Raw genomic sequence first — 14,242 nt, 5'->3', positions numbered from 1 at the left:
AAACTGAATTCTAATAGGTTGTTATGGTAAAACAGATAAATCTTATCAATTTTGGTAACCATTGATTATGCCATTAAATTTGTGATTCTCCTAACTAATTTATAATATGGGTAATTATGGTAAAATTGACAAATCTCAACAATTTTGGTAACCATTGATTTCCTTATTAATTTTAGAATTGTTTCCTCGTTAATTTGGATTCCCTTGATTTGTTTCCTCATTAATTTGGATACCCTTGATTTGTTTCTAAAAACACAGATGATGGCCAACCCTAATATTGAAATCCTAAATTTCGTTTACTATATAAATGACTCTTCTCTTTGAAGGGAGAGAGCTCTTTTAGCTCTTGTTTCTTCATACAAACTCGAAATCTTCTAGCAATTTGGCTTACATTTTCAGTGCCTAGATTTTTAAGTGTCCGCTTGGGATTATCCTAGGTTGAGTTTCTTGTAACCCAGAAATAGGATACACACATCAGTTTGGAAAGTGTTTATACAATCCAAGGGATATCCAGATCTCTAGCATAACCCTACCCAATTTCTAACAATTGAACTAATATCTTCTATATCTGGAGATGTATTAATCAATCTGCGAGATGACCATGAAGTTCAGAAAATTGGAGAAGTTTGAAGGCATAGATTTCGGGTGTTAGAAGAAGAAGATGCACTTCATGATGACCATTCTAAAGGCAACGTACATGCTTAGTACTCCAAGACCATCTAAACCGGAGGAAGTTGTTGATGAGACACTTGATGAGACCAGGAAGACACAAAAGTGGGATAACGGTGACTACATCTGTAAAGATCACATCTTGAATGGTATGTATGATGCTTTTTTTGATATCCATGGTGATGCTTTAACTTCTAAGGATTTGTGGGACACCCTTGAATTGAAATACATCACAGAGGATGCTTCTAACAAAAAGTTGTTGATTAATGACTTTAATAACTTTAAGATGGTCGATGCAAGGTCTATCACTAAAAAATATAGTGAACTCCTTGGTATTTTTGGTTAATTTAAATTGTACAATATGAATATCGATGAATCCATTGTTGTGTCAAGTGTAATTAACAAACTTCCACCATCTTGGATGGATTTCAAACATAACCTAAAACATCAAAAAGAGGAATCGTCATTGGGTCAACTTGGTAGTAATATTTATATTGAAGAATCTATTCATATGAAGGAAATTGACAAATCTGATAAAACCAAAGGGAAAGTTGAATCTGGACAACCCTCTGTTCATATAATTGAAAATAAAACTAGGAACCTGAACCATAAAGAACATGGAAAACGTAAGTAGGCACATGTCCCATATAAATCCAACAAAAAGAAAAAGGAACTGGTTTGTTGGAGGTGCAAAAGGGTGGGACATTGCAAGTATGATTGTCAAGTGAACTTAGGCAACAATAATAAGAATAATGGTGCTGGAAACAGTGGAACCAATGGAAGTGTGATCAGGTCTTCTAGCCGAGTTAAAGGAGGTCAGTTTTTTACTAACTTTGATAATTCTAATTAGAATTATGTTTATTATGTTTCATTTATTCCTAAATCATTCTATGTACATGATGATGATGTTGCTTGGTGGATCGAATCTGGGGTAACAAACCATGTATGCAAGGATAAACGATTGTTTGAAATATTAACACCGCTTGAAGATGGATCGATGCTGAAATTAGGAGATGATTCTTTTATACCTATTTGTGGTGTTGGTGTTTTGAGTCATGAATTTATTTCTAGAAAGACTATTAGGCTTTTTGATGTTTTGTTTGTTCCTAAGATTCGAAAGAATCTTGTTAGTTCTAGTTGTTTGAATTCTGATGGTTTTAAACAAGTTATTGATTCAAATAAGTTCATCTTATCTCAAGGTGGAATGTTTATTGGTTTTGGATATTGAAATAATAGAATGTTTTTTTGGAGTATTATTGACAAATCATTACCTGTTCAAAATTCTGCATTTGTATCTTCTACTTCAAATGTTTGTAAATCTATGATTTGGCATGTAAGATTATGTCATGGTAACTTTAGAAGGATGCATGAGATGTCAAAATATGGATTAATTCCAACCTTTGACATTTCTTCTGATAAATGTAAAACATGCATGCTTATAAAAGTGACAAAATAGCCCTTTCCTAGTGTCACTAGGAATTTGGCTATTTTGGAACATGTATAAGGTGACCTATGTGATTTTCACTCCACTCATTCCTTGGGAAATAAAAAGCATATAGTCACCTTCATTAATGACTGCACTTGGTTTTACTATGTGTATTTGTTACATTCTAAGGACAAATCTTTAGATAAATTCAAAATATACAAAATCGAGGTGGATTTGCAATTGGGCAATCATGTTAAGTGTCTTAGGACTGATAGGGGATGTGAATATATGGATCCCATATACTTCCAATTAGTGGGTATCATTCATGAGATCATGACACTTTACTCACCCCAACAAAATGGAATTGTTGAACGCAAAAATCGAGTCTTAAAAGAAATGGTAAGCTCAATGATGTCATACTTGGGATTCAGTAATGGATTCTGTTGAGAAGCCATGCTAACGTCCTGCTATTTATTAAATAGGGTTCCAAATAAAAAGAACAAATTTGTCCCATATGAACTTTTGTTCAAGAAATAACCAAATTTAAGCTATTTTCGGGTTTGGGGATGCCAGGTAGTTGTAAACTAACCGAGCCTAAATAGACAAATTTGGGAGAACGTGGAATCGATTGTATATTCATTGGATACAATGAACATTCCAAGGCATATAGGTTCTATGTAATTAAACCTAATGATTTGGTATCGATGTACACAGTTATTGAGTCACGAGTTGTAATTTTTGATGAGATGTGCTTTGTATCTATTCAAAGGCCTAAGGATCTAACTTTTGGAACTAATAAAGTGCAAAATCCACAAAGTTAATATGTTGTTACTAAACCAAAAACACACGAGCTATAGAAAAGCAAAAGAGGCCAATTTCCGAAAAATTTCAGTTCCGAATTCCAAATGTACTTGGTGGAAGGCACAAGAGATGAGGATGGTCTTCAATACTCTTATTGTTACAGTATTGAGGATGATCCAAATACATTTCAAGAGGCCATGTGTCACACCCCCAGCCGGTGGCGGAAACATGGGGCATTGTAACGGCATTCCTTGTATAACAGTTATATAGCATATATTGAATAGTACAAAAGAGTTAATATAAACTACATACCTTTACTGATAATAGAAAGTTATATTATTATTCTAGCTTATCAAGTTCCTAAAAACATATGCATTTTGAAAATACGTCAACTCAGAGTAAAAATAGTACTTTTTCCAAGTTCAAAAAGTATAGAACATTGTTTGAAAATATCATCCTGACTCATAATTGTTTCTAACATATAGTATATATATCCTATGTATGATGGTTTACTTAGTAGTATACCTATAAATTTCATATACTATTAATATAAGTGTTTGTAATCCCATAAAAATGAAGGTTACTACGTGTAAATCTTATTTCAATTCTATACGAGTATGTGTGCTAGGTATAATTGTCTACTTAATTAACATGTAGTATACCTACAAGTTTCTTGTACGTAGAGTATAATTATTTGGGAAAGTTATACTTAACATTCATACTTGTATATCGACAAAGTATAATGCTTCTAAAATTGTGCTACCATGAGTCTGTAACTGTTGCTAATACGACGCCACTACCTCTAAATGGTGCTACAAGTGTCGAGTAGAATAAATTGGGCAAGATTGTCACCCAAAAAATGTTGGGTTGTAGATAGCAACCACGAGTAGGGGTGTCAACCTGCATAGATTTACACACAACTTCCTCATTGGAAAAATAGGCAAGTTCGTCACCCGTAAAACATTGGGTTGTAGCTAGCAACCACGGGTGGAGTGCTAACCCGCATAAATATATAAACACAGCTTCCTCGCTCACACGGGATTATCAGTTACAGTCAGAGGATTTCCCCTAAGATTTCTGATCTTAATTGATGAATAAAATAGTTCATGTAGACTTTATCGACCTCCTATGGTTCTAATAGCGAAAGCATTTTCGTGTCTAAAACTCTAAGTTACTAGACTATGCTCTAAATGTTACTCCTAGTTTCTATAATACTTAGGCAGTATAACAACTATAACTTGAAGTAAAACTAGGTTTTATCTAACATAAAACCAATAATAACAACATACTTAGAAAGCATATATATATATATATATATATATATATATATATATATATAACTCCCGTGTATAACTCCGGGGCTATATCTCACATAATATATATAACTCCCGAGTGTAACTCCACGGTTACATTAGTATAATCTATAATAACAACATGCTAACTAGTTTAAGATAGTTGTATGATTTAGATATATATTAATATTCTAAGTATATACTATACAAAACAACTATATCCTAGTTAATATAACTATCTATGTTGATATGAATATACTATCATATAAACGTAGTATTAACTTGTATACACTATTTAGCATGTGTTTCCCCCCGAAACATTAAAAAGTGGGATTGTGAAACTCACCCAAGTAGCATGATCTATAGAATCTAAACGGTCAGAGGCTCGTCATTGTTAGGATTGGGAAGGGAAACGGCCTTTGAAAAATGAGGGAAAGAAAACTAGATGGTGTAAGGAATGAAAGGGTTTTGATCGCTTTTTATAGGTTGTTCTTTCATGAGTCATCATGTAGCCTTGCCATGTGTTTTGTAGCCTCGATTAGTGTCCTTAGCTAATTTCATGTCGTGGACTTAATGCTAACGTTGTGGACTTAAAGCGGCTAGGATTTCTGCCACGTGTCATGTCCTTAGACAACTACATCTTCGGAAGATCATAACTATTGAATTTTCTCAATATAATGACTTTGAATCACAATTGGAATACTCTAAAGCGTGAACATTAATTTTCTCAACACATGACCATAAATTTCACACTTGATGGAATACTCTAAAGCTATTGGTATTTTGATGTATGCAATGACAAGTAGCAAGCTAGATATTGCTTTTACTATAGGAAAGTTGAGCAAGTACACTTAAAATCCTAATGCTCAACATTGGTAAGCACTGAATAGAGTGTTTAAGTATCTTAAGGGAACCATGGTTTATGGCTTGACTTACTTGGGATATTGATATGTGCATATTTAGTGTGTATTAAGTGTAGTTTATTTATTCATATATTAGCTAAATTGTTGCATATTATGGACAAAAGGTACTTAAAAGTGTTAAATTATGTTTTTCAGTCCAAAGATGAAGCTCGGAAGCGAAAGGAAGCAAGAGAAGCGGTTAGGAGCTCAAGAGTGGAAAGAAGAAAGAAAACACCCATAAAAGGCTTCTACTCGTCGAGTTGACCCTTGACTCGACGAGTCCGGTCGCGGATTCAGAAAGATAAGCATTCGGAAGTCAAGATAGTTATCGGATTACGATTATTGTGAGAGGGACTCGACGAGTCACTATATGACTCGACGAGTCGGAACGCATATATAAAGATAACTCTACAATTCGAGAAGGGAGAATTCTGGGAAGTTTCAGAAGTGCTTAGCTGTGAATAAGAAGCCAGAAGAACCCTAGAAGTCGACCAAAGAAGCTAGAATCCAATCCCGGGAGTAATTAAGGCATAATTTCACCATTCTACTTAATTCTTTTGTTTTGTCAACATGATTAAGCAACTTGAACTTATTTGTTTGCTGTTATTTACCTTAGTTATGAACTAATTTCTTTAGACTTCTGTTTGGGAATACAAAGTTGACAATATGGTTTGATTGATTGGTAGGATTAATTCCAAGTTGGTGATTAATTGTTATTTTAGCTTGCTAAAGAACCTTGTGTATGAATGATAATTAATTTTTTGTTAATAGGAAAATAATTGATTAGCATGAACATCTATTGATTATCAACCTCATGTGATATGTGACCACTATACCATATGTCTAGAATTAATGAACATGAAACTAGGATTAATAAGGAAATTGAGTAAACTCATGTGCAAGCTTCTAAGATGACCATCGAACAAGAGGTTAATTAAGAATAACGAATTAATTAGCTATTGCAAGTCTAACTTAACCCGAATAATTAATCTAGTAAATATAATTAAATTAAGCAATTGGCCACTGTTTGAATTAGTTTATTTGCTAAGGATTAGGGTAGTGAACACAAACTTAATCACTTGAATCGGTAACCAACGAAAGAATTAATCCATTGCACTATTACCTTAAAATCAACCATAAAGTTAACCGAGTTGAACTAAACAGAAGTTTCTTTCCCATTATTGAATCTAGTTAATTTGTTCTTTTCTAGGCTTGCATTAGTTTTAGTTAGTAAGTTTCTAGTCTTGTAAAACTAGAGAAAAAACCCCTATTTGCTTAATCAACTTAGATAGAATTAGTTTTTAATTTAATTTGCCGTTCCCTGTGTTCGATACCCTACTTATTTAGCTATACCACAATTGATAGGTTCACTGCCTTTTGTGTGTTATTTGATAATTAAAATAGGATTAAAACTGAGTGAGTTTTACACACATTAAGTTTTTGGCGCCGTTGCAGGGGAACGGTTTTAAAATTAGCATTAAAATTCTAATTCAATCGATCCTTTGTGTAAGATTCATCTTACACAAAGTTAATTTCTGTTTCATTTTTTGTTTAAGTTTTAGTTAAAAAAAAAAAAAAAAAAAAAAACGCTGATTTTAACTTGAACTCGCCGAGTGCATTCGCCCCGACTCGGCGAGTGCGACGCTGAATCAGATTTAATTTTTTGTTCTTTTTTACGCGTTTTGTTTTGTTTTTGTTTGCAGTTGGTTCATGACCCGAGGATCTGCTACGCCTCTAGTTCCCCCTCTTGAAGATCCGGAAACCACATTAAGAAGAAACAAGGGCAAAACCGTTGGAGAAACCGCTTCTTCAAAGAACTCACCACTCAAAAACCTCAAATCCGTTTTTAGCAAGAAGAGGAGCAGCAAAGCAGGAGCATCCAGTGCGTCGTTGACAACCGAAGATCCGATCCCAAAAGACACCGATTACGAGACCGAAGAAGAAAGCGAGCACACATCCGAGTTTGAAGACGACTTAGCCACCGCTATGGCTAATATTGACGAAATCCCCATGGGGGAGTGTAAGAAAAGGATGCGTGATGACACCGGCCCGGGACTTGTGCAACCCGCGATCCCCGCTACCGCTACGTTTGAACTAAAGGGCCATATTCTCGCTCAACTCAAGGAGATACCTTTTCACGGGAGAGATCATGAAGACGCCTATAAGCACTTAGATGAAGTAAATGATGTGGCGGATTACTTCAATGTACCTAATGTGCCCCGCGAGATCCAGCTACTACGCATGCTTCCTGTCACATTTAAAGGAGCTGCAAAGGATTGGTTGAAGTCACTCCCTCCCGGATCGGTTACCACATGGGCCAAAATGAAAGAAGAGTTCATCGATCAGTTCTGCCCACCTTCCAAGATAGCCAAGCTAAAGAAAGCCATTGCCAACTTCGAGCAACAACCCGGCGAATCTCTTTATGAAGCTTGGGAAAGATACAAGAGCCTACTTCGAAATTGCCCCCACCATGATCTCAATAGCCAACAAGAGGTCTCTATCTTTTATGATGGAGTAAATGTCACCACGAGGCAACTACTCGATTCACAAGGCCCACTCACCCGAAAGCCACCTCCGGAAATAAAGGAGTTAATTGAAGAATTCTCCAGGCACACTAGAGAATACCACAACCCGAGGAATGAAGTGAGTCGAGGAGTAGTAAATTCGGTAAACGATGGTATGGCGGCGGTGATAGCTAAACTCGATAGCCTAGACCGAAGAATGACAAAAATGGATCAAACGATCCATGCTATTAGAGTTGGATGTGAAAATTGTGGCGGTCACCATCTTACCAAGGAATGTGATCGAGACGAGAATGGAAATAAAAAGGCTCAAGTATTCTACTCCAGCGGCGATAGATACGATGAAGACTGGAGGAAACCGAAGAAGGAATGGCTCCCATACGAAGAGTACAGAAAGGCTAAGGAAGAGAAATATAAACAGAGGGAGAGGGGATATTATCAAAAGGAAGAACCGGTGACGGACAAGAAGACGAATTTAGAAGAAATACTTACAAAATTCATAACCGCGTCCGAGAAAAGACATAATGATCATGATGTGGCAATGCAAGAAACCAGAAACATGTTGAGGAATCAGCAAGCTTCTATTCTCAACATAGAGAAACAGCTGGGCCAACTTGCACATCAAGTAAACGAAAGAAGACCGGGCCAACTTCCGAGCGACACCCAACCCAATCCAAGAAACGAGAACGTGAGCGTAATAACCTCCAGCGGTGAAGAAGAATTGACAGAAACATTAAATGTCTCCAAGAAGAAGGCAGAAAAGGAAGAAAACCCAGAACAAGAAAAACTCGATCCGACTCGCCGAGTCACCCAAATGGACTCGACGAGTCCAGTCGGGAATGAAGAAAATGCCAGTTTTCTGAAGCCATACAATCCTCCTTTGCCATACCCAATCAGAGCCATGCCTTCAGAAACAGTTCAAGCCTATAGAACCTTCATGGAGCATGTTAAAGCTTTACAAGTCAATATGCCATTCGTGGACACAATGCTCCAAACTCCTAAATATTTTAACTTGCTTAAAGGCCTGTTTGCTGCTAGGAAAGATCTTGCTGAAATCGCGGAGATATTGATGAGTGAGCTGCCTGAGAAGAAGGGTGATCCGGGTAACATAGTGATTCCGTGCCAATTTGGTAATGAAGTTTCTACACGAGCATTGGCTGATTCAGGGGCAAGCATTAATTTGATGCCCTATTCATTCTTTAAGAAGCTGAATTTACCAGCACCAAAGCCGGTAAATATGAGAATCCATTTGGCAAATAAAACAATAATTCATCCACAAGGCATATGTGAAAATCTCCTTATCAAGGTGGACAAGTTTATTTTCCCAGTAGACTTCGTGGTGGTGGAGATGAAAGAAGACCCCGAAATACCAATTATTTTGGGAAGAACATTCTTAAACACCGCATGTGCCCTAATTGACATATGTGCGTCTACTTTGACATTAAGAGTGGGTGATGAGTCGGTGATGTTTAAAGCTAATCCAGAGGTCAAGCAAGAAGAAGAAAAGAGAGAAGAAATCTCATTTATCCAATTGGAAGATGAGGTATTACAAAAAGAGCTTGAAATTTTACTAAAAGAAGACCCAAGTAAGTTCACACTACACTCAGAAGAGGTTGAAGATGCTAACAAAGACTTGGAGGAGCTAGAAAAGCTATTGGAAGGAGCCAACTCAGACAACACTCCAGAATTGATGGAATTCGATCAGACTCGCCGAGTCACCATAATGGACTCGACGAGTCCAGTCGATTTGGATAAAAACTTGATCAAAACTTATTTATTTGTTGATAGTTCTTCACATACCCTGGATTCAGTTACTGTTATTGATTCTTTGGAAGAACAATCGGAAGAAGAAGTAAAAGGAATGGAGGTCCAACACGCCGATGTGGCATGCCTTGATACGATGCCATTTGGAGAAGAGTCGAGCACAAAAGAGGATGAGGACATAAATGGAAGCAGAGCGGAAGCTGATCACCAATTCACTACTAAACCTAGAGCACGGACCGCTATGAAATATGAAGTTATCAAATTTAAAGAAAAGGAGGTTCAAAAGTTGGTGAAAAAGCATGGGTTGAAAAAGAAGAAGAGGAAAAGAGAGGCCCAAACAGCTGAGGATGATACAGAGAAAAAGAGAAGAGACGAATTAAAAAGGGCTTACAAGAAAAAGATTCACGCCTACAAGACTAAGTATAAACCACAAAAAGTGAGGCGTACATTCCCGATGCTTGAAGATGACAAAACGTAAATGGGAAGGAGTCTAGCTAATGACTCCTCAAAAAGAAGCGCTTGGCGGGAGGCAACCCGTCGTTAGAGTTTGCTTTCTTTTACTCTTTAGTTTTTATTATTTTTGTTTTGTGTTTCAATTTTTAATCTTCCAAATCATCGGACTTGTCTGCTTAAGGGAGTGCCTGGCTTAAGGGTGGGGTGAAAAGATTTTGAATAAATAACAAAATTTTAAAAATTAGTAATGTTTTACAAGAGACTCGCCGAGGCTGACCCTGACTCGACAAGTATATATTGATTTCAGAAAAATTTTAACTGCGCGATTGGACTCGCCGAGTCTGACCCCGACTCGACGAGTCGATTTTTATTTACAAAAAAAAAATAATAATCATTTCGAAATTACTTTTACATCAAATAGGGTTTTAACCCTAAAAATTCAGTTTTCACAACCACACTCGTCGGGTGCCTCTCTCTACAACTCTCTCTCAAGCACTCAAGTGTTCTTCAACTTTTCTTCCAAATTCTCAAGATTTAAACTCAAAAGGTAACAACTTTCTTCTTGATTTCAAGATAGAATGTGATTATAAGGTCATCTATACTTGCAATTTCATGAAAAAAAAAAAACGTTTTTGAAAAGTAATTAAATTCTAGGTTTTCATGAATATTGTTGTTTTGAACGTTTATTGTGGCCTTATTACTTAGTAGGAAGTCCCTGAACAAAACCCTTGCAAGAATTTAAAGGTTACATGGTTCAATTTTGTGAGACCCGTCGACCGACTCGTACAGGTCGCACGACTCGCCGAGTCGGGCATGGACTCGACGAGTCCAGTCGATTTCCAGAAACAGTTCGTTTTATATTCTGTGTTTTCTGGGTCTGGTTTATATGTTTTGCAGGAGTCATGTTTAGAAGAGGACAATCTTCAAGTGGTAGCCAAGGGGAATTTCCATGGTTGAATTTCCCGCAAATCGAATCCGCTTCAACAATGCGGAAGTGGAAGAAGAAGCTTTCCGATATCAAAAAGAAGGAGGTCTATGTACCGAACAGAATTGATTGGGAGTGGTTGCAAAATGTGTGATATGAAGAAGAATTAGCTCCGTACCTTCTAAAGGAGTTCCAACATGACGGCGAGTCGATGATATGTGATGGTTGGAACCGGGTCTTCCGCATACAAGAGCCGGTATATTTGGAGCTTTGCTTGGAGTTTTTCTCCACGGTATCTTTTACCGGTGGAGTGGATTTATATCATCCGGCGAGCTTCACGTTTTGTCTTGGGGGCGAGTATCATCAATGCTCGGTGGTGGACCTTGCTTGCCGACTAGGGATTTATGATCAACCTTTGGTTTCAACGAACCTCTTTCGGGCCTTTTTGGCAACCACTCACATGGTGTTCCCTGATGGAGTTACTAGCACGGGTTGGTGGAATACTATAGGGAATAAAGTTTATATCCCGAAGTCAGCACAAGAAGGGAGCATCCGATCCCCGACTCACCGCCTCATTCACCGCCTTATTTCCTCCACCATCAACCAAAGGAAGGACGATGACAAGGTTTCCAACCTTGGTGTTTTCTACCTATGGAGCATTATCACGCCCGGCGTTTTTTGCAACATCCCGTGGTGCATTGCTTCATACCTCTCGGAGGGTGAGGTCAAAGATCGCAAAACATCTCGTATCAATGGAGGAATGTTTGTCACTCGATTGGCTAATTCATTCGGGTTGATGAACCGTGGTTCCTGGAACCTCCTGACATTGATCCCGACACCCCCATTTAATCCCATTCTTTTCCGCAGAGCACGAATCATTGAAGACTATGGTGGTGGCCATTATGCCATCCCAAATGATGACCCAGTTGTAGGTCCCGAAGCACCGGGAAGGAGGGTGAGATCGCGAAGGGAACGGGATGTGGAGGATGAGCCGCCAGTGATTCCGGTAGAGATTGAAGACGTACCAATGGATTGGTACAATATAGAGATGAGGCGGATGCAAGACCAAATGGCTAGGGGGATAAATTTTAGCAACCAATCCCACATACGACTTTTTGACCACTTCAATATTCCACATATTGATGGTGGGAATTACCCATACATTCCATCTTGGGATGAGAGGATTGGTGCACGACAAAGCGGAGCTGGGGGAAGTGGAGCCAACGATGATGAGGAGGAAGATGAGGATTGATCTTTGTGTTTTTGTGTTCAAACAATTTCAATTTTTATTTTGTTTTGTTTTTGGTGTGTATGCTTTGAGATATTATTATGTTTAATAGTTGTTTGCTTTAGTTATTTTCAGGATTGCATTTTGATTGCTTGCTTAGGATGGTATAGAGATGTAAAGCATGGATGTTTTTGCGTGTGAGAGCGAGTCAAGGAAGCGAGTTTTTAACGTCAAAGTGTCAAGTCCGGTCTTAGGGGTATGAGCGATTGAGTCCGCATGTGAGGAAGGGTTAACGAAGTTGTGAGAGGCTAAAACAGTTGCCACATACCAAGATTTTTCATTCAGTGGCCAACTCGTCGAGTGCACTAAGCTGACTCGACGAGTCGCTTTGTATTTCCAGATATTTTGAGACGGCGCGCTGCTACTCGGCGAGTCCATCATCAGACTCGACGAGTCATTCATTTTTTTGAGCCGAACGACTGCTGATTTGATGCTAATACTTATACCACTTGCATCCTTCTAATTCCATATCCATTCTTGAAGATCTTACGCCGATTTTCGCATATTAGAGCGACCCACACGAGACATGGATGGGATGTTCCCATGTATGAAGTTTATTGAAGATGGAGCTTAAATGAGAGTGATCAACCTATCCACTGTTATCACAGGGGAGTTTGTTCCAATTCCCTCTTTATTTTTCTGTTTTTATGCATAATATGCAATGAGGACATTGCATCACATAAGTGTGGGGTAGGGGGTTGGTTACATATTAGTCAATTTTAAAAATTTTGCATACCAAAAGGATTATTTAGGATACTAATTTAGAAAATTTTGGTAAAAACAATTAGGATTCCATGTTAGAATTGTGTTAATAATTGCATGAGAACCCAAATGTTTAGTTGAGCCTATATACGTTCTAGTGCATTTGTGGCTTCCTTATTTCAGTGAAATCATGAGACAAAAACACGACCTTGCTCAGCCTGAGGGATGCAATATGTTTAGCAGCCTAAACCTGAAATGTATCCAGGAAAATTTTTATCATTAGCCAATAAAGGTTGAGATTGAGTGCCCCTGTTTAAGCATGTAGGGATTTGAGTGAATAAAAAAGTGAGGTATACATGTAAAAAAAAAGGGAGAGAGAGAGAATTACAAGAAAAGTTTGAAGAATTTTTGGAGCATCAAAGTTAAGTATGAAATTAGAAGATCGAAAATTCTGAAGAAATTCAAAAAGTTGAAGATACCAAAAATCAAACAACAAGGTGGTGAATTCAAAGAAATTAAAGATCAAATTATCAAGCAAGTGAAGAATTCCAAAGAGCTCCGTAGTGGTATCGAAAATTTGTAATTCTAGATTATGTATGCTTGGGTTGCTCAATTAAAAATACCTTGAGGGTAAAGAGGTTTTCTGAGGATGGATTCGGAGGGTTGCATAAAATGAGCATAATTCGGGGTGAGTGGGCGAATGTTTATGAGGATTGTGAGTATTTGAAGTATGGGGGGTTTTTAGGAATTTTAGACACAAATGCATGCGTTGCGGTCTTGGCATAATGGCTGGGTTGGATTGGAGTAATTATATGTGCTTCTAATGTGTTAAAATTCAGTTTTGCTTGAGGGCAAGCAAAAGACAAGTGTGGGGTATTTTGATATGTGCATATTTAGTGTGTATTAAGTGTAGTTTATTTATTCATATATTAGCTAAATTGCTGCATATTATGGACAAAAGGTACTTAAAAGTGTTAAATTATGTTTTTCAGTCCAAAGATGAAGCTCGGAAGCGAAAGGAAGCAAGAGAAGCGGTTAGGAGCTCAAGAGTGGAAAGAAGAAAGAAAACACCCATAAAAGGCTTCTACTCGTCGAGTTGCCCTTTGACTCGACGAGTCCGGTCGCGGATTCAGAAAGATAAGCATTCGGAAGTCAAGATAGTTATCGGATTACGATTATTGTGAGAGGGACTCGACGAGTCGGAACGCATATATAAAGATAACTCTACAATTCGAGAAGGGAGAATTCTGGGAAGTTTCAGAAGTGCTTAGCTGCGAATAAGAAGCCAGAAGAACCCTAGAAGTCGACCAAAGAAGCTAGAATCCAATCCCGGGAGTAATTAAGGCATAATTTCACCATTCTACTTAATTCTTTTGTTTTGTCAACATGATTAAGCAACTTGAACTTATTTGTTTGCTGTTATTTACCTTAGTTATGAACTAATTTCTTTAGACTTCTGTTTGGGAATACAAAGTTGACAATATGGTTTGATTGATTG

At 37.6% G+C, this 14,242-nt stretch overlaps 1 protein-coding gene across 1 annotated transcript; it reads left to right on the top strand.

The window, feature by feature from the left end:
• The first annotated feature begins 673 nt into the window (after positions 1-673).
• LOC145046891 (uncharacterized) lies at positions 674-1,897 on the top strand. Its single transcript, XM_078995159.1, has 3 exons — positions 674-969; positions 1,063-1,240; positions 1,520-1,897. Exons 1-3 carry the CDS (start codon positions 674-676, stop codon positions 1,895-1,897), a joined length of 852 nt encoding a protein of 283 aa, XP_078851285.1.
• Positions 1,898-14,242: the final 12,345 nt, after the last annotated feature.

Source organism: Lactuca saligna, chromosome 5, assembly GCF_052625555.1.
Source record: "Lactuca saligna cultivar CGN05327 chromosome 5, ASM5262555v1, whole genome shotgun sequence".
Lineage (NCBI taxonomy): Eukaryota > Viridiplantae > Streptophyta > Magnoliopsida > Asterales > Asteraceae > Lactuca > Lactuca saligna.
The sequence above is the reverse complement of the archived record's forward strand: the minus strand, read 5'-3'. Positions and strand labels throughout refer to the sequence as shown.